The sequence below is a fragment of the Notolepis coatsorum genome (assembly GCF_963971535.1).
Source record: "Notolepis coatsorum genome assembly, chromosome: 16".
NCBI lineage: Eukaryota > Metazoa > Chordata > Actinopteri > Aulopiformes > Paralepididae > Notolepis > Notolepis coatsorum.
In genome coordinates, this window is record NC_140180.1 from 106772927 (window position 1) to 106800044 (window position 27118).

At 45.3% G+C, this 27118-nt stretch overlaps 1 protein-coding gene across 1 annotated transcript in view; it reads left to right on the forward strand.

Annotated features, from left to right (window-relative positions):
• Nucleotides 1–27118, forward strand: part of bend4 (BEN domain containing 4) — a gene marked incomplete at both ends in the record, with an annotated part of 51096 nt that overhangs the window by 17351 nt on the left and 6627 nt on the right. The window contains 4 exons of the mRNA XM_084331735.1: nt 123–359; nt 3853–3944; nt 18122–18148; nt 23444–23684. Of these exons, the coding sequence (XP_084187861.1) occupies nt 123–359; nt 3853–3944; nt 18122–18148; nt 23444–23684 (597 nt within the window). The remainder of the gene's footprint in view (nt 1–122; nt 360–3852; nt 3945–18121; nt 18149–23443; nt 23685–27118) is intronic.

Consider the following 27118-nt stretch of genomic DNA (forward strand, 5'->3'; position numbering starts at 1 on the left):
ACAACAGCAGCAGCAACAACAACAACAACAACAACAACCACCACCACCACCACCACCACAACCACAACAACCACAACAGCAACAAACGCAGCAGCAGCAGCAGCAGACCCACCTGGCCCCAGGACAGGAGGAGGAGCGATGCCCACCGGCGGAGCCAGGGTCTGGGGTTCCTCCTCACCTGGTAGGCTGGAGCTCCCCGACGCCATCGGAGTCTTACGGCCACCCCTCCTCCACGCTGCCAGAGGAGGAGGACGAGGAGGAGGAGAGCTGCTGCCCGCGCTGCCTGGAGCTGGAGCAGGAGGTGCTGTCTCTGCAGCAGGAGAACGAGGAGCTGCGCAACAAGCTGGAGAACGTCCCAGGTAGAGGAGTGAAGGCTGGAGAACATCCCAGGTAGAGGAGTGAAGGCTGGAGAACATCTCAGGTAGAGGAGTGAAGGCTGGAGAACATCTCAGGTAGAGGAGTGAAGGCTGGAGAACGTCTCAGGTAGAGGAGTGAAGGCTGGAGAACATCTCAGGTAGAGGAGTGAAGGCTGGAGAACATCCCAGGTAGAGGAGTGAAGGCTGGAGAATGTCCCAGGTAGAGGAGTGAAGGCTGGAGAACATCTCAGGTAGAGGAGTGAAGGCTGGAGAACATCTCAGGTAGAGGAGTGAAGGCTGAAGAACGTCAGGTAGAGGAGTGAAGGCTGGAGAACGTCCCAGGTAGAGGAGTGAAGGCTGGAGAACATCTCAGGTAGAGGAGTGAAGGCTGGAGAACGTCAGGTAGAGGAGTGAAGGCTGGAGAACGTCCCAGGTAGAGGAGTGAAGGCTGGAGAACGTCAGGTAGAGGAGTGAAGGCTGGAGAACGTCCCAGGTAGAGGAGTGAAGGCTGGAGAACATCTCAGGTAGAGGAGTGAAGGCTGGAGAACGTCCCAGGTAGAGGAGTGAAGGCTGGAGAACATCCCAGGTAGAGGAGTGAAGGCTGGAGAACATCTCAGGTAGAGGAGTGAAGGCTGGAGAACGTCCCAGGTAGAGGAGTGAAGGCTGGAGAACGTCCCAGGTAGAGGAGTGAAGGCTGGAGAACGTCTCAGGTAGAGGAGTGAAGGCTGGAGAACGTCCCAGGTAGAGGAGTGAAGGCTGGAGAACGTCTCAGGTAGAGGAGTGAAGGCTGGAGAACGTCTCAGGTAGAGGAGTGAAGGCTGGAGAACGTCTCAGGTAGAGGAGTGAAGGCTGGAGAACATCTCAGGTAGAGGAGTGAAGGCTGCAGAACGTCTCAGGTAGAGGAGTGAAGGCTGGAGAACATCTCAGGTAGAGGAGTGAAGGCTGGAGAACATCTCAGGTAGAGGAGTGAAGGCTGAAGAACGTCAGGTAGAGGAGTGAAGGCTGGAGAACGTCCCAGGTAGAGGAGTGAAGGCTGGAGAACATCTCAGGTAGAGGAGTGAAGGCTGGAGAACGTCAGGTAGAGGAGTGAAGGCTGGAGAACATCTCAGGTAGAGGAGTGAAGGCTGGAGAACGTCAGGTAGAGGAGTGAAGGCTGGAGAACGTCTCAGGTAGAGGAGTGAAGGCTGGAGAACGTCCCAGGTAGAGGAGTGAAGGCTGGAGAACATCTCAGGTAGAGGAGTGAAGGCTGGAGAACGTCCCAGGTAGAGGAGTGAAGGCTGGAGAACATCTCAGGTAGAGGAGTGAAGGCTGGAGAACGTCCCAGGTAGAGGAGTGAAGGCTGGAGAACGTCTCAGGTAGAGGAGTGAAGGCTGGAGAACATCCCAGGTAGAGGAGTGAAGGCTGGAGAACATCTCAGGTAGAGGAGTGAAGGCTGGAGAACGTCCCAGGTAGAGGAGTGAAGGCTGGAGAACGTCCCAGGTAGAGGAGTGAAGGCTGGAGAACGTCTCAGGTAGAGGAGTGAAGGCTGGAGAACGTCCCAGGTAGAGGAGTGAAGGCTGGAGAACGTCTCAGGTAGAGGAGTGAAGGCTGGAGAACATCCCAGGTAGAGGAGTGAAGGCTGGAGAACATCTCAGGTAGAGGAGTGAAGGCTGGAGAACGTCTCAGGTAGAGGAGTGAAGGCTGGAGAACATCTCAGGTAGAGGAGTGAAGGCTGGAGAACATCCCAGGTAGAGGAGTGAAGGCTGGAGAACATCTCAGGTAGAGGAGTGAAGGCTGGAGAACATCCCAGGTAGAGGAGTGAAGGCTGGAGAACATCTCAGGTAGAGGAGTGAAGGCTGGAGAACGTCTCAGGTAGAGGAGTGAAGGCTGGAGAACATCTCAGGTAGAGGAGTGAAGGCTGGAGAACGTCCCAGGTAGAGGAGTGAAGGCTGGAGAACATCTCAGGTAGAGGAGTGAAGGCTGGAGAACATCTCAGGTAGAGGAGTGAAGGCTGGAGAACATCTCAGGTAGAGGAGTGAAGGCTGGAGAACGTCAGGTAGAGGAGTGAAGGCTGGAGAACATCCCAGGTAGAGGAGTGAAGGCTGGAGAAGGTACCAGGTAGAGGAGTGAAGGCTGGAGAAGGTACCAGGTAGAGGAGTGAAGGCTGGAGAACATCAGGTAGAGGAGTGAAGGCTGGAGAACATCTCAGGTAGAGGAGTGAAGGCTGGAGAACATCTCAGGTAGAGGAGTGAAGGCTGGAGAACATCTTAGGTAGAGGAGTGAAGGCTGGAGAACGTCCCAGGTAGAGGAGTGAAGGCTGGAGAACGTCCCAGGTAGAGGAGTGAAGGCTGGAGAACGTACCAGGTAGAGGAGTGAAGGCTGGAGAACATCTCAGGTAGAGGAGTGAAGGCTGGAGAACGTCCCAAGTAGAGGAGTGAAGGCTGGAGAACATCTCAGGTAGAGGAGTGAAGGCTGGAGAACGTACCAGGTAGAGGAGTGAAGGCTGGAGAACGTCCCAGGTAGAGGAGTGAAGGCTGGAGAACGTCTCAGGTAGAGGAGTGAAGGCTGGAGAACGTCCCAGGTAGAGGAGTGAAGGCTGGAGAACATATCAGGTAGAGGAGTGAAGGCTGGAGAACATCTCAGGTAGAGGAGTGAAGGCTGGAGAACATCTCAGGTAGAGGAGTGAAGGCTGGAGAACATCTCAGGTAGAGGAGTGAAGGCTGGAGAACATCTCAGGTAGAGGAGTGAAGGCTGGAGAACATCTCAGGTAGAGGAGTGAAGGCTGGAGAACATCTCAGGTAGAGGAGTGAAGGCTGGAGAACATCTCAGGTAGAGGAGTGAAGGCTGGAGAACATCTCAGGTAGAGGAGTGAAGGCTGGAGAACATCTCAGGTAGAGGTGCTACTATGACCTCACTCCATTATACCAGCTACACACAGGGTGACCAATTCCATTATGATCTAAATGTAGGACAGCATGTCAATTTAGCAGGACAGTAAAGCAATATTGAATACTTATGTAACATTTAAAAAACAATGTTTACATAATGTATAAGCATTTGATCTACTGTAAATAGAACCATTTACATTCGCTTATTCATTAAAGCAACAGCTAGCGCTATAGAAATGCTGGGACCGTCGGGCTCAGTAACTTCACACTGGAAGTGCCTGACAGGAGGGATCCAACCATCCTTCTCTGCTTCGTTTGGCTGTAGACTTGCTATTGTTTCGTCAATATGGCTCTCAATTGCTTAGCCTGTTTATAGTTTTGCCCAATAGTGATGAGAAAGTATGTTAGGCTATAGCAGATTTAGTTTATCTATGTTTGTGGTTTGATATTTTGTAATGGTTGGACCTTTAGGTTTTGGCAGATATGTTTAATATTAATATTATAAATATGAATTAACTATGATCATAGGGTGATAATTAGGTAAAATACTGGTCAGCCAGATGGCTAGGCAGCAGAAACACGGGCTCTTGTTCTTTGACTTGTATATTAACATGTATCTTTGGTGACAGTTCCTTGTCAGAACGTGCTGGACTTCTTCAAGACCGTCCTCCAGTTCCACAACCAGCTGGTCCAGCCCGTCCCTGAAGAGCAGCTCACAGAGGTGAGGAGCCTGGTCGGGACACGCCGCTATCTCTCCAGTCAACGCATGCGTCGTCAATATCATAGTTAACATATATTGCATATTATGTAAGGGATAATCTATAGCTACGAGGTCATTGTCGCAAAATAATTGACCGACACTGAGTTTAGAATACCGAGGCGCCTCGCCTCGCCGTTCTTTAAACGTAGTGAAGGTCAATTATTTTGCGACAATGACCGAGTATAGCTATACATTATCCCGCTTATTACATGGCTAACTTACTAACAATATACTTCATTTTACACCATCGACAAGACGAGATCAAATGCAGACGCAGTTCTGTTCTGTCGCTCCGCCCTGTCATCGCCGGCAGCTTCCCCGGCAGCCGGCAGTGTCTGATTGCACTGATGTCAGTGGGCTTGATTGCGAACAGCTGCGCACAGCGGTCATTATTGCTCGGCAGAGGGACGTTATCGAGTAATAACGGACCTCTGACGAGCGCTATTGACCAATCACAATCAAGCATTTCGGCGATTGTTAAAACGCCATGTAATAATACATTATAAATATCAGTGATACTTGATGTATGTTCTGTTGGAGTTAGATGAATTGATGCTCTCCTGTAAAAGGAACATGTCAACATTATGGGAAATGCACTTATCATCTTCTCCAGAGTTTTAAGCTAGGCTAGTGGTCCGTATCCGCTTCCATTTATTTGTGCTAAGCTAGGCTATAGTATTGTATTGCTGTGTTGTATTGTCGTTTCCTAGTAAAACCATGCTTGCAGTGGAATATGGATCTTCTTTGCAATTCATCATTTCGTCAAAAGATTGTAGGTAGACAACATAGGCTATGCTCAAACAAACATCTTCTGAAATTTAAGAATTCATATATGTTATTCCTATTCATATACAGTATGTTGTTCCATATAGGCCTATGTTCTAAGGCAGTCCAAAATATTAGTGAACACAAACAACTAAAACTCAAACTTGTGATGTCATCATGTATACAATCTGAAGCTGCTCCATAGACAATGAATTGGGGGAAGATGGTAAATATGACCCAGGAGAATGTTCTGAGTATAATGATGGTATAGATGACACTGAGAGACACCCAGGAGAATGTTCTGAGTATATGTTATAGATGACACTGAGAGACACCCAGGAGAATGTTCTGAGTATATGTTATAGATGACACTGAGAGACACCCAGGAGAATGTTCTGAGTATATGATGTTATAGATGACACTGAGAGATACCCAGGAGAATGTTCTGAGTGCATAGGTACATGTTATGTTTCAGAACTGAGAACACTACTATAGAATAAAGCTCAGTTGCATATAAAAACAAAAACAAACATTTTGCTGGTCCACAAAATCAGTCACCTATTCATTGTCTCTGGAGCAGCTCCAGACTTTATACCCGATGACGTCACACGTTTGAGTCTTACTTCTCTGGTTTCTGGCTTTGGGAGAAAGTAGCTCATGTTCACAGTTCACACATATTGGTTGAACCTTCCTAGGCCTTTGGAAATAACATATTCGAATTCTTCATTTGGGTGGTGTTCCGCTTTAAGACATATATACTGTATTTTCATTTAAGCAATATCACACACGAGGGACTATGTTGTACTATATTCCAGCTCGGTTGTAGTGCGAATGAGGCCACAGGCAGAGGCTGATCATCAGTATAGCAGACAATCTCCACTGTTGTGCCTTTGCTATCGCAGCCCCTGAACTGTGGAACAGCATCCCCACCTCCATTAGGCTCGCCCCCTCGATAGATGCCTTCAAATCGAGGCTCAAAACCCACTTCTACCTACTAGCCTTTCCCGTTCATTGACTCATGCCCTGTTTTTTTTCTATGTGTTTGCCTGTGTGCCCTCCCATAAAACGGAGTGTGATTGTTGTCTATATGTATCTTGTGTATTTACCCTCTGTACAGCACTTTGGTTGACACGCGTCATGTGAAATGTGCTTTATAAATAAATTTGATTGATTGATTGTGATATTATACAGCAGTCTGACTGTAAGGTTTTTTAATTATCAAGTAAATATTTTAAATGCACTGTTCTAGACAACTCCAGAAAACTAGTCAGTCACATGCACACACAGTATATTTCAAATATTATAATGATGTTCATAATTGAACCCTTGAGACGAAGAACCATATAACTCTCTTTTGAAATGTTTTGAATCTTTTTGAAATGCCCATGTGATATATCACCAGAAAGTACTCAACCTCTACTGTCTTTAACTATGAATGTAAACAACACTCTAACTTACTATCTTTAGATAATAAAGTACTCAACCTCTACTGTCTTTAACTATGAATGAACACAACACTCTAACTTACCATCTTTAGATAATAAAGTACTCAACCTCTACTGTCTTTAACTATGAATGAACACAACACTCTAACTTACCATCTTTAGATACTAAAGTACTCAACCCCTACTGTCTTTAACTATGAATTAACACAATACTCTAACTTACCATCTTTAGATAATAAAGTACTCAACCTCTACTGTCTTTAACTATGAATGAACACAACACTCTAACTTACCATCTTTAGATACTAAAGTACTCAACCTCTACTGTCTTTGGAAATAACATATTCGAATTCTTCATTTGGGTGGTGTTCCGCTTTAAGACATATATACTGTATTTTCATTTAAGCAATATCACACACGAGGGACTATGTTGTACTATATTCCAGCTTGGTTGTGTGAGGTTTTGCCCGCTGCTCACCCACTCGCTCTGTTCCTTTAAGATTTTCGGTTAATTAATTGCATTCTTCTCTCCACACGCTTCTTCCTGTAGATGCCGTTTGATTGGTGCTCCCCCAACCACACGCTTGTCAATCTCATCCCGCAGCTGTCACTGCTTGTCATTAAGCATCCCTTTTGCTTTATATACCCTGATTTCCCCATTTAGTGTTGTTGGATCGTTCTGATATATTCTCTGCATTTGCCGTTCCTTCCGTCGCCTGCTTTTCCCTGTGCTTTGCCTCCCAGGACTCTCGAGGAGTATTCCGTTTGGACAACCCGTTCCCCGTTACGAAGCGCTTGCCCTGTTTGATCTGCTCGCTTCACGCACAGCGCTCTGGTGAGTTTTTGCAAGACAGTCTTTGGACTCAATCATTTTTCGTGTGTGTAAACACTGAAGAGATCCTGTTTTTCGTTCAGACTGTCTCTCACCCTTTTTGCCTGTTTTGGATATTCATTGGGATTCATATTTGTTTGGACATTGCTCACTGTGTGTCTCACACCGAAGATTCTGTCACTTGGATTTATTGTTTGGACATTGCTCACTGTGTGTTTCACACCGAAGATTCTGTCACTTGGATTATCTGTTTGGGACAAGTCACTTCACCTGTCACCTGTCAGTTCCCAACTGTTCACTGAGCTAACCCGCTCTCTCTCTCTCCCTGTTCCGCTACCACCTCGGAGTACTGCCGGGAGGATTCTGCAGAGCGGCTCTGACGTCACGGACAGATTCCTCAAACGTAACCCCCCCGGGAGAAGCTGCAGAGCAGCAACATTCCTCACATGCTTGTTTCCCAGTTTGTTTCTGTTCTCAACCAAGTTCATTCTGTTACTCTGTAAAATAAACAAGCCCTAGATTTTGGCTAACTCTGAAACTACTCTCTCTGTGCCGTTTGCGTTTGGGGTCGGTGTCAAACCATAACATTACGATCCAACCAATATGACAACCCCAGCCGACACAGAGAGAGTCAGAACAGCACTAGCTGGCCAGATCGAGTTAACCAAGGATCACAGTCACCAACTAGAGAGGGCTGCGGCTGCTGTACAGGAACTCAGGGAGCAGGTCCAGCCTATTCAAGGGTCCCTGGCCGCTCTGGCAGGACAACAATCAAGTATTCTCCTCCATCTACACACGCTGAACGACACCGTTAACGCCTTGCTTGTATCCCCACTTCCTTCAGGAACATTGGCAGGAGCATCCCCTGCAGCCCTGGCAGGCCCCGCGCTTCCCGATCCCGCACCTCGGGAACCCCGTCTCTCCGAACCACGGCTGTTCGACGGCAACCCCGAGGATTGTGCCACATTCATCATGCAATGTGAGTTGGTTTTTCGTCATCAACCCAGTCGTTTCACTTCAAGAGGAGCCCAAGTGGCCTATATGACTAACTTGCTCTCAGGCCGGGGAGCCCAGTGGGTCACTTCCTCCTGGGCAATGGAGGCAGACTTCTGTTTCTCCTATCCAGACTTCGTGGCTGAGCTCCGCAGGGTGTTCCACCATCCAGCCCGTGGTCTGGACCCTGGAGCCCGGTTGGGTACCTTCCGGCAGGGCAGCGGCGGGGTTACCGACTACGTGCTGGAGTTCAGACTGGCGGCGGTGGAGAGCGGTTGGAACGACCAAGCACTTCGTCTTACCTTCGTGAGGGGGCTCAGTGACGCAGTCAGGGACCAGCTCGCGACCCGGGAGGAACCTGATTCCCTCGAGGACCTGTTCAGCCTCGCCATTCGCATCGACGGACGCCTCCAGGAGAGAAGACGTGAGAGAGCCCGACAGGGACCTCCTGAGGGACTCCGGACCCCCCGTACTCGTGACGTTACTGCTGGTCGCCCTGCCCCCAACACGACTGGTGGTAGCTTCCCCTCCCATTCCGTTCCCGAGGAGGAACCCATGCAGCTGGGACGCTCTCATCTGAGCCAAGCTGAACGTGAGGCGAGGTTCAGGTCCGGTCTCTGCCTCTACTGCGGTCGGGAGGGACACCGAATCGCCAACTGCCCCACCCGGCCAAAAGACCAGGCTCGCCGAGACCCCGGGAGATCCTGGTGAGCCGTTTTTCTCATTCCCAGAGCCGTGCACCACCTGGCCATCTGATGAGCGTCACCCTGGCCTGGGCGGACCAACGGGCCACGGTGGAGGCACTCATTGACTCGGGGGCAGACGAGAGTTTCCTCGACTTCGAGTTTGCTACCCGGGCCAACATTCCACTTGAGGACCTAGTGAGGCCTTTGGAGATATTCGCATTGGACCAACACCGCCTGGCCGACATCTCTCAACGCACCTGCCCTGTCATGCTGACCATCGCTGGAAACCACGTTGAGAGAATCCAGTTCCTTATCACCAGATCCCCTCTTGTCCCGGTAGTCCTGGGTCGGCCCTGGCTCGCGCTGCACGAGCCCCACATCGCCTGGTCCTCCGGTACCATCAAGGGCTGGAGCTCCTCCTGTCACGCCCAGTGTCTACAGGCGGCGTCCTGTCCCCCGCCCCGGAGGTCCGTTGGTGAGCCGCCTCCAGACTTTTCGACCATACCCCCCCAGTACCACGACCTCATGGAGGTTTTCAGTAAGTCCAGGGCTCAGGCCCTTCCACCCCACCGTCCTTACGACTGTGCCATCGACCTCCGCCAAGGGGCTCCCCTTCCCGGCAGCCGCCTCTACAGTCTGACCGTTCCGGAGAAAGCGGCGATGGATCAATACATCTCTGAGTCCTTGGAAGCAGGACTCATTCGGCCTTCCTCCTCCCCGGTGGCGGCCGGTTTCTTCTTTGTTGGGAAGAAGGACGGGGACCTTCGACCCTGCATCGACTATCGCCATCTCAACGAGATCACCATCAAGAACAAGTACCCTCTTCCTCTCATGAACTCCACCTTCGAGCCTCTCACCCAGGCTACCGTCTTTACCAAGCTGGACCTCCGGAGTGCCTACCATCTAGTCCGTATCCGTGAGGGCGATGAATGGAAGACCGCCTTCAAGACCCCCAGGGGCCACTACGAGTACCTGGTGATGCCGTTCGGCCTCACCAACGCCCCGGCGGTATTCCAGGCGCTCATGAACGACGTCCTTCGTGACATGCTGGAGGAGTTTGTGGTGGTGTACCTGGACGACATCCTCATCTTCTCCAAGACCCTCGAGGAGCACATCCAGCATGTCCGCCGTGTGCTGGAGCGCCTCCTCCACAATCGGCTCTTCGTCAAGGCGGAGAAGTGCCGTTTCCACTCCGACTCCGTCGACTACCTGGGCTTCATCGTGGAGAAGGGCTTGACCCGAGCGGATCCTCGCAAGATCCAAGCAGTGGAGGAATGGCCTGAACCCACCTCTCGGAAGGAGTTACAGAGTTTCCTCGGGTTCGCCAACTTCTACCGAAGGTTCATCCGGAACTACAGTCAAGTGGCGGAACCACTTACCAGACTGACCTCTCCCGCCCTGCCGTTCGACTGGTCCCCAGCGGCGTGTGCTGCGTTCCGCTCCCTCAAGAAGAGGTTCACTTCCGCCCCGATCTTGCTCCACCCTGACCCCAAGAGACAGTTCATCGTTGAGGTGGACGCCTCGGATACTGGACTGGGGGCTGTCTTATCCCAGCGTTCGGCAACGGACCAGAAGGTACATCCGTGCGCCTTCTACTCGCGTCGGTTCCTCCCTGCCGAGAGGAACTACGACATCGGCAATCGGGAGCTGCTGGCGGTCGTGGCTGCTTTGGAGGAGTGGCGTCATTGGCTTGAGGGGGCCGAGGAGCCATTTACCATCTGGACGGACCACAAGAACCTGACGTACATCCGCGCTTCCAAGCGCCTCAACGGTCGGCAGGCGAGATGGGCCAGCTTCCTCAGTCGGTTCGACTTCTCGCTGACTTTTCGTCCTGGTTCCCGCAACACGAAGGCCGACTCCCTGTCCCGGTTACACTCCAAGGGGGCTCCACCCACTGAGGACCCGACTCCCATCCTCCCGGAGGCCAGGGTGGTAGGAGCCGTCACCTTGGGCATCGAGGGGGTGGTAAGGCGTGCCCTACGCTTCCATCGCGCTCCAAGCAACGTACCGATTCATCGTCTCTTCGTCCCCGACTCTGTCCGGTCCCGGGTCCTGCAGTGGGGCCATACCAGCCGGTTCGCCTGCCACCCGGGCGTTCATCGCACGTTCTCCTTCCTGGCTCATCGATTCTGGTGGCCCACCATGAGGAACGACGTCAAGGAGTTCGTATTGGCCTGCGCAGTCTGCGCCCGCAGCAAGGCCTCCCACCAGGCACCCTCCGGGCTGTTACAGCCACTTCCCGTTCCGAGCCGTCCTTGGTCACATGTGGCGCTAGACTTCGTCACAGGTCTTCCCTCCTCCCAGGGGAACACTTGCCTTCTGACCGTGGTGGATCGGTTCAGCAAGGGGGTTCACCTCGTGGCCCTTTCCAAGCTTCCCTCAGCGGCCGAGACGGCGGACCTCCTTACTCACCACGTGTTCCGCCTTCATGGTTTTCCCCAGGACATCGTCTCGGACCGGGGGCCCCAGTTCACCTCCCAGGTATGGCGGGCTTTTTGCAAGGGATTGGGGGCGACGGTCAGTCTTTCCTCTGGTTATCATCCCCAGACTAACGGACAAACGGAGAGGATGAACCAGAGCGTGGAGTCTGCTCTTCGGTGTGTGGCAGCCGAGAGACCGGCTTCTTGGAGCCGTTTCCTTCCCTGGGTCGAGTACTCCATCAACTCCATGGTCAGTTCCGCCACCGGCCTCTCACCTTTTGAGGTGTCCCTGGGCTACCAACCCCCTCTTTTCCCCGCACAGGAGACGGAGGTGGCAGTTCCCTCCGTGCAGGACCACCTCGACCGCTGCCGACGGGTCTGGGAGATCACCAGGACCGCGCTGCTCCGGACATCTGAGCGCGCCTGTCGTGGGGCTGACCGGCGCCGGGTTCCTGCGCCGACGTACCACCCTGGGCAGAGGGTGTGGCTTTCCGCGAGGGACCTCCCGCTTCGGTCCTCGGCCAAGAAACTTAACCCCCGGTTCGTCGGACCTTTCGAGGTTCTGAAGGTACTCAGTCCGGCGGCTCTGCGTCTAAAACTTCCTGCGTCCATGCACATTCACCCCGTTTTCCACGTGTCCCGGGTTAAGCCTGTCTCCCTCAGTCCCCTGATGCCTCCAGCTCCTGATCCTCCACCTCCCGAGATGGTGGACGGTCACCCCCAGTGGCAGGTCCGCCGGTTGATGGGCGTTCGACGGCGGGGTCGGGGGTTCCAGTACCTGGTGGACTGGGAGGGTTACGGCCCGGAGGAACGGAGCTGGGTCTCCCGACAGCTCATCGTGGATCCCGGCCTGATCACGGACTTCCATCGTGCCCATCCGGGCGAGCCGGGTCGGCCTGGTCGCTGGGTGGCTCCCGTGGAGGGGGGGGTACTGTGAGGTTTTGCCCGCTGCTCACCCACTCGCTCTGTTCCTTTAAGATTTTCGGTTAATTAATTGCATTCTTCTCTCCACACGCTTCTTCCTGTAGATGCCGTTTGATTGGTGCTCCCCCAACCACACGCTTGTCAATCTCATCCCGCAGCTGTCACTGCTTGTCATTAAGCATCCCTTTTGCTTTATATACCCTGATTTCCCCATTTAGTGTTGTTGGATCGTTCTGATATATTCTCTGCATTTGCCGTTCCTTCCGTCGCCTGCTTTTCCCTGTGCTTTGCCTCCCAGGACTCTCGAGGAGTATTCCGTTTGGACAACCCGTTCCCCGTTACGAAGCGCTCGCCCTGTTTGATCTGCTCGCTTCACGCACTGCGCTCTGGTGAGTTTTTGCAAGACAGTCTTTGGACTCAATCATTTTTCGTGTGTGTAAACACTGAAGAGATCCTGTTTTTCGTTCAGACTGTCTCTCACCCTTTTTGCCTGTTTTGGATATTCATTGGGATTCATATTTGTTTGGACATTGCTCACTGTGTGTCTCACACCGAAGATTCTGTCACTTGGATTTATTGTTTGGACATTGCTCACTGTGTGTTTCACACCGAAGATTCTGTCACTTGGATTATCTGTTTGGGACAAGTCACTTCACCTGTCACCTGTCAGTTCCCAACTGAGCTAACCCGCTCTCTCTCTCTCCCTGTTCCGCTACCACCTCGGAGTACTGCCGGGAGGATTCTGCAGAGCGGCTCTGACGTCACGGACAGATTCCTCAAACGTAACCCCCCCGGGAGAAGCTGCAGAGCAGCAACATTCCTCACATGCTTGTTTCCCAGTTTGTTTCTGTTCTCAACCAAGTTCATTCTGTTACTCTGTAAAATAAACAAGCCCTAGATTTTGGCTAACTCTGAAACTACTCTCTCTGTGCCGTTTGCGTTTGGGGTCGGTGTCAAACCATAACAGGTTGTAGTGCGAATGAGGCCACAGGCAGAGGCTGATCATCAGTATAGCAGACAATCTCCACTGTGATATTATACAGCAGTCTGACTGTAAGGTTTTTTAATTATCAAGTAAATATTTTAAATGCACTGTTCTAGACAACTCCAGAAAACTATAGTCAGTCACATGCACACACAGTATATTTCAAATATTATAATGATGTTCATAATTGAACCCTTGAGACGAAGAACCATATAACTCTCTTTTGAAATTTCTTTGAATCTTTTTGAAATGCCCATGTGATATATCACCAGAAAGTACTCAACCTCTACTGTCTTTAACTATGAATGTAAACAACACTCTAACTTACTATCTTTAGATAATAAAGTACTCAACCTCTACTGTCTTTAACTATGAATGAACACAACACTCTAACTTACCATCTTTAGATAATAAAGTACTCAACCTCTACTGTCTTTAACTATGAATGAACACAACACTCTAACTTACCATCTTTAGATAATAAAGTACTCAACCTCTACTGTCTTTAACTATGAATGAACACAACACTCTAACTTACCATCTTTAGATAATAAAGTACTCAACCTCTACTGTCTTTAACTATGAATGAACACATCACTCTAACTTACCATCTTTAGATAATAAAGTATTCAACCTCTACTGTCTTTAACTATGAATGAACACAACACTCTAACTTACCATCTTTAGATACTAAAGTACTCAACCTCTACTGTCTTTAACTATGAATGTAAACAACACTCTAACTTACCATCTTTAGATAATAAAGTACTCAACCTCTACTGTCTTTAACTATGAATGAACACAACACTCTAACTTACCATCTTTAGATAATAAAGTACTCAACCTCTACTGTCTTTAACTATGAATGTAAACAACACTCTAACTTATCATATTTAGATAATAAAGTATTCAACCTCTACTGTCTTTAACTATGAATGAACACAACACTCTAACTTACCATCTTTAGATAATAAAGTACTCAACCTCTACTGTCTTTAACTATGAATGTAAACAACACTCTAACTTATCATCTTTAAATAATAAAGTACTCAACCTCTACTGTCTTTAACTATGAATGAACACAACACTCTAACTTACCATCTTTAGATAATAAAGTACTCAACCTCTACTGTCTTTAACTATGAATGAACACAACACTCTAACTTACCATCTGTAGATAATAAAGTACTCAACCTCTACTGTCTTTAACTATGAATGAACACAACACCCTAACTTACCATCTTTAGATAATAAAGTACTCAACCTCTACTGTCTTTAACTATGAATGAACACAACACTCTAACTTACCATCTTTAGATAATAAAGTACTCAACCTCTACTGTCTTTAACTATGAATGAACACAACACTCTAACTTACCATCTTTAGATAATAAAGTACTCAACCTCTACTGTCTTTAACTATGAATGAACACAACACTCTAACTTACCATCTTTAGATAATAAAGTACTCAACCTCTACTGTCTTTAACTATGAATTAACACAACACTCTAACTTACCATCTTTAGATAATAAAGTACTCAACCTCTACTGTCTTTAACTATGAATGAACACAACACTCTAACTTACCATCTTTAGATAATAAAGTACTCAACCTCTACTGTCTTTAACTATGAATGAACACATCACTCTAACTTACCATCTTTAGATAATAAAGTATTCAACCTCTACTGTCTTTAACTATGAATGAACACAACACTCTAACTTACCATCTTTAGATACTAAAGTACTCAACCTCTACTGTCTTTAACTATGAATGAACACAACACTCTAACTTACCATCTTTAGATAATAAAGTACTCAACCTCTACTGTCTTTAACTATGAATGAACACAACACTCTAACTTACCATCTTTAGATAATAAAGTACTCAACCTCTACTGTCTTTAACTATGAATGAACACAACACTAACTTACCATCTTTAGATAATAAAGTACTCAACCTCTACTGTCTTTAAGTATGAATGAACACAACACTAACTTACCATCTTTAGATAATAAAGTACTCAACCTCTACTGTCTTTAACTATGAATGAACACAACACTCTAACTTACCATCTTTAGATAATAAAGTACTCAACCTCTACTGTCTTAACTATGAATGTAAACAACACTCTAACTTACCATCTTTAGATAATAAAGTACTCAACCTCTACTGTCTTTAACTATGAATGAACACATCACTCTAACTCACCATCTTTAGATAATAAAGTACTCAACCTCTACTGTCTTTAACTATGAATGAACACAACACTCTAACTTACCATCTTTAGATAATAAAGTACTCAACCTCTACTGTCTTTAACTATGAATGAACACAACACTCTAACTTACCATCTTTAGATAATAAAGTACTCAACCTCTACTGTCTTTAACTATGAATGAACACAACACTCTAACTTACCATCTTTAGATAATAAAGTACTCAACCTCTACTGTCTTTAACTATGAATGAACACAACACTCTAACTTACCATCTTTAGATAATAAAGTACTCAACCTCTACTGTCTTTAACTATGAATGAACACAACACTCTAACTTACCATCTTTAGATAATAAAGTACTCAACCTCTACTGTCTTTAACTATGAATGAACACAACACTCTAACTTACCATCTTTAGATAATAAAGTACTCAACCTCTACTGTCTTTAACTATGAATGAACACAACACTCTAACTTACCATCTTTAGATAATAAAGTACTCAACCTCTACTGTCTTTAACTATGAATGAACACAACACTCTAACTTACCATCTTTAGATACTAAAGTACTCAACCTCTACTGTCTTTAACTATGAATGAACACAACACTCTAACTAACCATCTTTAGATACTAAAGTACTCAGCCTCTACTGTCTTTAACTATGAATGAACACAACACTCTAACTTACCATCTTTAGATAATAAAGTACTCAACCTCTACTGTCTTTAACTATGAATTAACACAACACTCTAACTTACCATCTTTAGATAATAAAGTACTCAACCTCTACTGTCTTTAACTATGAATGAACACAACACTCTAACTTACCATCTTTAGATAATAAAGTACTCAACCTCTACTGTCTTTAACTATGAATGAACACATCACTCTAACTTACCATCTTTAGATAATAAAGTACTCAACCTCTACTGTCTTTAACTATGAATGAACACAACACTCTAACTTACCATCTTTAGATAATAAAGTACTCAACCTCTACTGTCTTTAACTATGAATGAACACAACACTCTAACTTACCATCTTTAGATAATAAAGTACTCAACCTCTACTGTCTTTAACTATGAATGAACACAACACTCTAACTTACCATCTTTAGATAATAAAGTACTCAACCTCTACTGTCTTTAACTATGAATGAACACAACACTCTAACTTACCATCTTTAGATAATAAAGTACTCAACCTCTACTGTCTTTAACTATGAATGAACACAACACTCTAACTTACCATCTTTAGATAATAAAGTACTCAACCTCTACTGTCTTTAACTATGAATGAACACAACACTCTAACTTACCATCTTTAGATAATAAAGTACTCAACCTCTACTGTCTTTAACTATGAATGAACACAACACTCTAACTTACCATCTTTAGATAATAAAGTACTCAACCTCTACTGTCTTTAACTATGAATGAACACAACACTCTAACTTACCATCTTTAGATAATAAAGTACTCAACCTCTACTGTCTTTAACTATGAATGAACACAACACTCTAACTTACCATCTTTAGATAATAAAGTACTCAACCTCTACTGTCTTTAACTATGAATGAACACAAAACTCTAACTTACCATCTTTAGATAATAAAGTACTCAACCTCTACTGTCTTTTTAACTATGAATGAACACAACACTCTAACTTACCATCTTTAGATAATAAAGTACTCAACCTCTACTGTCTTTAACTATGAATTAACACAACACTCTAACTTACCATCTTTAGATAATAAAGTACTCAACCTCTACTGTCTTTAACTATGAATGAACACAACACTCTAACTAACCATCTTTAGATAATAAAGTACTCAACCTCTACTGTCTTTAACTATGAATGAACACAACACTCTAACTTACCATCTTTAGATAATAAAGTACTCAACCTCTACTGTCTTTAACTATGAATGAACACAACACTCTAACTTACCATCTTTAGATAATAAAGTACTCAACCTCTACTGTCTTTAACTATGAGTGAACACAACACTCTAACTTACCATCTTTAGATAATAAAGTACTCAACCTCTACTGTCTTTAACTATGAATGTAAACAACACTCTAACTTACTATCTTTAGATAATAAAGTACTCAACCTCTACTGTCTTTAACTATGAATGTAAACAACACTCTAACTTACCATCTTTAGATAATAAAGTACTCAACCTCTACGGTCTTTAACTATGAATGAACACAACACTCTAACTTACCATCTTTAGATAATAAAGTACTCAACCTCTACTGTCTTTAACTATGAATGAACACAACACTCTAACTTACCATCTTTAGATAATAAAGTACTCAACCTCTACTGTCTGTATATGGTTATTTGTCTGAGGTACTCAATTAACCATAATTCATTATAAATGTTGTTATTAACACATATTAGCACATAATGCTGATAGATAGGGGGACAGTGGCTCAGGAGGTAGAGCGGACGTCTGGTAATCGGAAGGTTCCTGGTTAGATCCCGGCTCCTCCCGACTTCATGTTGAAGTGCCCTTGAGCAAGAGACTGAACCCCTAACTGCTCCTGACAAGCTGGTTGGCGCCTTGCATGGCTGCCTTCACCTGTGTGAGTGTGTGAGTGAATGGGTGAATGTGAGGAAAAAGTTTCGCTTTGAGTGATCGGCAGACTCAAATGCAGAAAATTCAGAATAAATGCAGTCATTACCAGTTAATATGGTAACATGTTTTAATAAGCCTGTTTTAACGGCTGTTTTAACACATTATAATCCATCACATTTATTATATATAGGCTTTAAGTAAAGTGGTACTGAAATGTATATTGCTATCTCCTAGAATCCAAACATGCAGAACTAAAACATGCTTCTGTCCCTGCAGGAAGAAGAGCGGCAAACGGTCTTTGAGGTTTGTGGTTTTCAAAGTGTTTAATTTTAAGCCCGTTATGGCCTGACCCATATATGACTAGTCTGGCTGTGTATTTTTAGGTAGAAGACCCTATTCACTCAAAATCACTCAATACTTCCAGCTGCTTCTCCTGTTAAAGTCAGACGGAAATCTAAGCAGGAAAAACCTTCTTATTCAGGGCAGTCTGTGTAGAGCTGAAGGCAGCATGGCTACATGTAGAGCTGTAGATAGCATGGCTACATGTAGAGCTGTAGATAGCATGGCTACATGTAGAGCTGTATGCAGCATGGCTACATGTAGAGCTGTATGCAGCATGGCTACATGTAGAGCTGTAGGCAGCATGGCTACATGTAGAGCTGTAGATAGCATGGCTACATGTAGAGCTGTAGATAGCATGGCTACATGTAGAGCTGTAGGCAGCATGGCTACATGTAGAGCTGTAGATAGCATGGCTACATGTAGAGCTGTAGATAGCATGGCTACATGTAGAGCTGTAGATAGCATGGCTACATGTAGAGCTGTAGGCAGCATGGCTACATGTAGAGCTGTAGATAGCATGGCTACATGTAGAGCTGTAGGCAGCATGGCTACATGTAGAGCTGTAGATAGCATGGCTACATGTAGAGCTGTAGATAGCATGGCTACATGTAGAGCTGTAGGCAGCATGGCTACATGTAGAGCTGTAGATAGCATGGCTACATGTAGAGCTGTAGATAGCATGGCTACATGTAGAGCTGTAGGCAGCATGGCTACATGTAGAGCTGTATGCAGCATGGCTACATGTAGAGCTGTAGGCAGCATGGCTACATGTAGAGCTGTAGATAGCATGGCTACATGTAGAGCTGTAGATAGCATGGCTACATGTAGAGCTGTAGATAGCATGGCTACATGTAGAGCTGTAGATAGCATGGCTACATGTAGAGCTGTAGATAGCATGGCTACATGTAGAGCTGTAGATAGCATGGCTACATGTAGAGCTGCAGGCAGCATGGCTACATGTAGAGCTGTAGATAGCATGGCTACATGTAGAGCTGTAGATAGCATGGCTACATGTAGAGCTGTATGCAGCATGGCTACATGTAGAGCTGTAGGCAGTATGGCTACATGTAGAGCTGTAGATAGCATGGCTACATGTAGAGCTGTAGATAGCATGGCTACATGTAGAGCTGTAGATAACATGGCTACATGTAGAGCTGTAGATAGCATGGCTACATGTAGAGCTGTAGATAGCATGGCTACATGTAGAGCTGTAGATAGCATGGCTACATGTAGAGCTGTAGATAACATGGCTACATGTAGAGCTGTAGATAGCATGGCTACATGTAGAGCTGTAGATAGCATGGCTACATGTGTAGAGCTGTAGATAGCATGGCTACATGTAGAGCTGTATATAGCATGGCTACATGTGTAGAGCTGTAGATAGCATGGCTACATGTAGAGCTGTAGATAGCATGGCTACATGTAGAGCTGTAGATAGCATGGCTACATGTGTAGAGCTGTAGATAGCATGGCTACATGTAGAGCTGTAGATAGCATGGCTACATGTAGAGCTGTAGATAGCATGGCTACATGTAGAGCTATAGATAGCATGGCTACATGTGTAGAGCTGTAGATAGCATGGCTACATGTGTAGAGCTGTAGATAGCATGGCTACATGTAGAGCTGTAGATAGCATGGTTACATGTAGAGCTGTAGGCAGCATGGCTATATGGGTAGGATACAATATGCACAATCATTCAACGATCTTTGATTTGGCAGTGACTGAAAAGGTACAGGCTGAAGCATAATGCTTATACATGCCTGTCCTATATTCTTAACAAATTAAGACTCCAAAACAGAAACAAGTTAATTGTAAAGCGCTTTGTGTTCTTTGACTAGAAAGGCACTATATAAACACAGTCATTCACTCACCCATTCATTCAAAGTTGCAAATGTCACACTCAACTCATCTATGAGATAGTGATACTCTTTGGCAGTGGCGGAAGAAGTACACAGTTCCTTTACTCAAGTAAAAGTAGAAATACCCAGATAGAATAGTACTCTGGTAAAGGTAAAAGGTCTTCATTAAACATTTTACTTAAGTAAAATAAGTATTTGATGTTGAATGTACTTAGGTATCAAAAGTTAAAAGTATGCATTCTACATTTTTGTTTGTGTATTCCAGGAGGGAGTGTTCAATCCTCGATCTACCTCTAAAGGTTATGTTAAAGTGGTATGTGGTCCAGTTATGCTGCTCTGATTAAAGGTTCTGTTAAAATGGTACGTGGTCTAGTTATGCTGCTCTGATTATGCCCTCTTGAAGTTAGCAGGCTTCAAATCTAAAAGTACATCATCTTCATACATTTTTGCAATGTTTTCTATGCAATATCTTGAGTACAAAGTTCCTTCAAATGAAAATACTCAGACCAATCAGCTACAGGCGTGGTTTAGACCAATCAGCTTCCTGTGAGGAACTAATGGCAGCTACAGGCGTGGTTTAGACCAATCAGCTACAGGCGTGGTTTAGACCAATCAGCATCCTGTGAGGAACTACTGGCGGCTACAGGAGTGGTTTAGACCAATCAGCTACAGGCGTGGTCTAGATAGGGTGACCAGATACAAAAAGTCCAAAAGCAGGACAACAGTAAGATTTTGGTGGGACAAAGTGGGACAAAGTGGGACAGATAGATAATGTAATTTTTTTTATTATAATAACTCGTCTTCACCGAATAGATAAAGGTTAAATCTAAATAAATACAAATTAAATACAGAATTATATCTCTCCACATTCATCTTGGCACTGGCACCCGGCTTGTTACCACCTAACATCTGTTTTAAATATACAAACTTTATCACTTGACAGGAATGTCTTGTGTTTGATTATTTTTTTTTGCTTCAAAAAGAGGGACATCCTCTCAATATGTGGGACGCGGTCTCAAATGGTGGGACAGTACAACCAAAAGGGGGACACCTGGTCACCCACCGTCTAGACCAATCAGCATCCTGTGAGGAACTACTGGTGGCTACAGCCTAGGCATGGTTCAGGTGTGACGTTTGCTACCTTCTTTGAATAAAATATTTTCTTTTGTATTCGTATTCCATACAAAGATGGCAAGAAATGTGTACCGACATGCTAACTACACAGCTAGCTTCCTCTTCTGTGCTCTCCTACTACGTCATATGTTCCGTTGATCTGATTGGTTGAAGTTAGCCTGTGATAGATGGTGATAGACTTATGCCTTTCAATTCTTAAATTTGTTGATTTCTGAGGATTTTCGCACGAAGAGATCCAATAATTTGCGCATGCAGTCATCTGACGACTGCACAGAAAAAGTGTTTCATATCCAGGAATATTACGAGCATATTCCCTGTTCTGTCAACAACATTTCAAGTTACATGAGAACAAGAAACCTATTGATGATGAGTAGGAGCTGCTGTCTGTGAGAATTGTGAGAATGTTCAAGTCAAGAGTTTTATTTGTTGTTTTATATGTTTTAGGCGGCTTCGCACACACACACACGCACGCACGCACACACACACACACGCACGCACGCACGCACGCACGCACACACACACGCACGCACGCACGCACGCACACACACACACACGCACGCACGCACGCACACACGCACGCACGCACGCACACACACACACGCACGCACGCACGCACGCACGCACACACGCACGCACGCACGCACGCACGCACGCACGCACGCACGCACGCACGCACGCGCGCACGCACGCACGCACGCACACACACACACACACACACACATACACACACACACACACACACACACACACACACACACACACATACACACCTACACACATACACATACACACCTACACACATACACACACACACACACACACACACACACACACACACACACACACACACACATACATACACACACATACACACACACACACATACACACACATATATACACAATTACACACACATACACACACATACACACATACACATACATACACAAACATACACATACACACACATGCACGAGTGTAGAAAAAGGAGGGAGACAGTGTTATAGAGAGAGACACTTAAGTCCAATGCACACGGCAACCGTTTTTTTTAAGCCATGCGACCAACAGAATTTGATCTCTTCCATTGTTATGAATGAGAGAACCCACACAGCAGAAGATTTTCGAGCGACGATCGCGCAGCAACTTCTGTCGCCTGGCTAAATATCCCCTCTATCCTATTTCTTTTTAGACAAACAGGCGACACAGCAAGGATAAGGAGGAAATAACATGACTTCTACTGGTGTATCATTTGTAATATAAATTAATTTATCAATACATTCATTGATCAATAACCTACGTATTATTACCATGCTACTTATGTTAATTATTAATTAACAGGAATTATTTTTATAAATAACGTTAGTTGGAGAAGGGATGTCTCCCCCCCTGATGTCCCGGTAACATTACATCCTCGCCGGTTTGGCTTTAGTATTTTTCTGATTTACCAGAAATGCGGACTCCCAACGTAGTCTGGTGAAAACGCACCTCCTGGATCAATATTGCCACCTCTCTCACAAACAGTTGGCACGAATATACTCGTTATTGACAGTCAATGAGTTATTAATGCTGCTGTCATAGCAGTGGTCATCGTAGATCTCTGAGGACATCTTCAGGCCAATCAGTGGTAGTGAACGTATAGCTTACTATTACCTGAACGGTTGTGTGTGGTGTGGGGGTGCTAAGCGATTGTAGTTGAGCGACAGCTGATCCCGCCGTGTGCTTTTGACTTTAGAGACGCAGAGAGAGAGAGAGAGAGAGAGAGAGAGAGGCTGCATATTGTAGGCAGCAAAAAAAACGAAACTGAAAAACAAAACTCTGTACTTATTTGTAATACAGACATTTTAGGAAAAGTCATGGTCTGGAAACATCACAGCTTTTATTTAAATTACAAATATGCAAGCGGTGCCTTGGGCCATCCTGGCGGTCAAAGTGTTAAATTAGATCATACCATGGTATTATTTAACTGAAATATTGGTACATGACTTTTGGAAATACCATGGTAAATATATATATATAACTGCAAAACTGAAATTACCCTCAAACTACCATGATGTGTTTTTTGTAACCAATCAACCAATCAATCAATCACATACAGTATGTGAATGATTTATTACGGTGGATCTTTTCCATTAATATTAGCATTAATTATCAATCAATCCATTGATAACTGTGGCATGTTGTCCACGCATAATACAACTGAGCTCAGCGGGTTCCTCTCCGTCTCCTCAACACCCTCCCTCGTCTTCCTCCTCCTCCCCTCAGGGCAGCAAGCAGCTCCTGGGGAACTACCCGCTCTTCATCAGCAACAAGCAGTGGGACGAGGCCGTGAACTCCTCCAAGAAGGACGGCCGCCGGCTGCTGCGCTACCTGATCCGCTTCGTCTTCACCACGGACGAGCTGAAGTACTCCTGTGGCCTGGGCAAGAGGAAGCGCTCGGTGCACTCGGGGGAGCCCGGCCTGGAGAGGAGGCCCCTCAACCCGGTCAAGGTCAGCTGCCTCAGAGGTATGCGGCGCTGCGCGCGGCGTGGCTGGACGGGACGCCTGAATACTTTCGACAACAAATGTTTGTTTCCGCGTCTCTGATTGGCCCGCGCGTTTCTGGTCATGTGACATGTGCGCCAATCGTGGGACCGCAAGTTTCTACACTGGTTAAGCTTAGGCGCTCTTTCGAAGTTGGTTAAGGTTAGAGTTTGTCTTAGAGCATGGCGATAGAACGCCAGGTAGTTTGCAGGCTGTTAGACCCGTAAATAGGCGCAGAACTTGCTGTCCCACGATTGGCGCACATGTCACATGACCTGGCCAATCAGAGCGCAAAACTCGAACGCGGAAACAAACATTTGTTGTCGAAAGTATTCACGCGGACGGGACGCATTCTTTTCTCTGTCTTTTTTTATATTCCAATATACCGTCTTGTTCTCTATGATATTATTTATTGTTGGTTTTATTTATCTCTTTACATTGCTTAGTGCTCTAAGAGCCAGCGGAGAAACGGCTTGGTGAGGATGCATAAAGCACACACGTACTGTATACGTGCGTAATGAATTGTTACAGTAGGCTTCTATTGTTCTAATGGCTTGTTTTATTAGGATATCGCGGATATATATATATATATAGTATACAGATGATACTGGTCAGCTGTTTAACATGACGTGATTTTTGTATTAGTTGGACAAAATCTGTACAGTTTGTTTTGTACATTTTTTGTAATTTTTTGTTTTGTAAACAATGAATGGTCTTAACACATTGGACGCCAGACCCGACATATTTCGGGTTAACTGACCGAACATTGGGCGCCAAACCCGAGAAAAGTCGGGTTTTCATCGTTATTTCTTTTAATAGATATTTCCCTTCATAATTCATCCATCCAGCCTGATGTTATCATTGGGAATGGGTCTGAACTCGCAAACGTACAATACCGCCGCCTAACGCCTTGCGGCTGCTATTGCACTCCATTTGAAATGATGTGGCTTGGTGTGTGGGCCGAGCTGAGGCGTGCAGGCGGGGTCTAAATACTCCGGCATTGACGAGGGTCACCCCCCCCCGGTTCATGTTCAATGCTGGATTACGTTGGAAATACGATCGTGATCAGTATTTGGAATGGCGATCAGATAATTGGATTATTCTTTTTGCAGTACATCATAGACAAGGTAGGACTATATGGTATGTGTGTGTCACTGGAATTTCCCCAAGGGGATCAATAAAGGAATATCTCTTATCTTATCAATCTTGCGTTGATCCGATAATTCTTTCCCCGCGATCAGAGCGCGTGTCTGTAATGTACTGTGTAGCGTATTCCGTTGGTGGCGATCGAAGCATAGAAAAACAACCTCCCCCCAACCCTTTCATGCATGCATGATGAAACATAATACCGATAATCTAGCGTTGATTTCAAATTGATTATTGATCCAGGCGAGGAATGGCACGATTTATAATGAAATACAGTAAAACGCTGTTTGGCAGCGTTTCCTGGGATTACACAGAATCACTCTAAAACTATACTCATATTCACCACGGTATAAAACGGAAATGTATGGATGAAAAAATTATCTGTTTTTTGCATCTTGACCAGAAGAAACTCAATGACAATCGACTATGTTATTAGATCCATAGCTATAATATTTAATATAGTTTTAGCACTGCAAACACCGGCATTTATCCCCATTGAACAAAGCACTGGCACACACGGCCATACGCCCACAGCGACCTCTGGCGCTGAACCTGTTAATATTGAGCATAATTGAGCATAGGTACCAGTGTATGAAGGTTCCATCTCATTTTGGCGGACAACCTCAGTAAAGAAAATCTGAATGTTGCTATAGTGCCACCATCAGGACTATTGTCCCCATATTTTAGTTTTTGTTTTGTTTAGCATGGGACTGGATCTACCTATGTCCAAAGTTTTGTACATTTTCATACATAAGAAGGTGGTTTTCTGGTACTATTGTGCCCCCTGTGGACCGCTTTAAAATGGTTTTGTACCATGACCCTATCTACACTTTTACCACAGAGAAATGATCTATTATATAACAGAAACAACAACAACAACAATAATAAAAACTAAAATTACTAGTTCGATTTTAATATGATGATGAATTAAAATCATAATTTTGACATGTACATACACATATATATACACACGTGATTGATATACACATTTTGAGTATGTGTATTAAAATTTAATTTGCCGGACCCATAGGGTGCTTGAGGATTTTGAAATGCATCCTGGGGGTGCTTAAAAAGTACTTGAATTTGACTTTGGAAAAGTGTGGGAACCATGTAGAGGTTTTCTACTGTACATCTATTGACTGTCATAATCATTTGTAATTGTTTTGAAATAAAGAGTATTATTATTATTAAATGGGGAATTTATATAACAGCTTTTATCCAAAGTGCTTTACAATTTGTTCCTCACATTTTACCCATTCACTCACACATTCACACACTGACGGGGGAGGCGACCATGCAAGGTGCCAATTAGGGGTTAAGTGTCTTGCTCAAGGACACTTCGACATGTTGCCCGGGAGGAGTGGGAGTCAAACCGGGAACCTCCGGATTATCAGACGACTGCTCTGTCTCCCGAGCCACTGTCGCCCCCATTATTATTATTATTATTATTACTACTACTACTACTACTACTACTACTACTACTACTACTACTACTACTACTACTACTACTACTACTACTACTACTACTACTACTACTACTACTACTACTACTACTACTACTGTTACAACTACTACTACTACTACTACTACTACTACTACTACTACTACTACTACTACTACTACTACCACTACCACTACCACTACCACTACCACTACTACTACTACTACTACTACTACTACTACTACTACTGCTACTGCTACTGCTACTGCTACTACTACTACCCTCTGTTCCACCCCCAAACACCCTCCGCCCCCAAACACCCTCCGCCCCCAAACACCATCAGCTAGCTCTACTCTCTACTCTTCCGGCTTCGACATGGGTGGTCGCATTTTACCCAGCTCCCGGCTTAACCAACGCAACAGAACAACAACAAAGTATTTTGCGCATTTTCTACTTTCCCTCCTGTGGATTATGGACTTGTACCTGAATTCACCACTCAAACAACAACTCCAGACAGAAGTGGAGGGTAGCGAAAACGTAAAACAGCAGTCCCATTGCGACTTCTATTTGTTAACGGGCATGGAGAGGAAGAATCCAGCCTTCGGAGCCACGGCTATCCACACAGTACTTACTGCGAATCCGGAACGCAAGAAATTACCCCCGACTGGCAAGTTTGATAGGAAATCAATGTTTCTATTATATTTGCTCATGTCAGGTGACATACACCAGAACCCTGGACCCGTAATGACACGGAACCAGAGACGACAGTTAGGTCTGCTGACCCAGGAAGCGGCGGCTAGCACCGCTAGCATCGCTGGCACAACAAGACA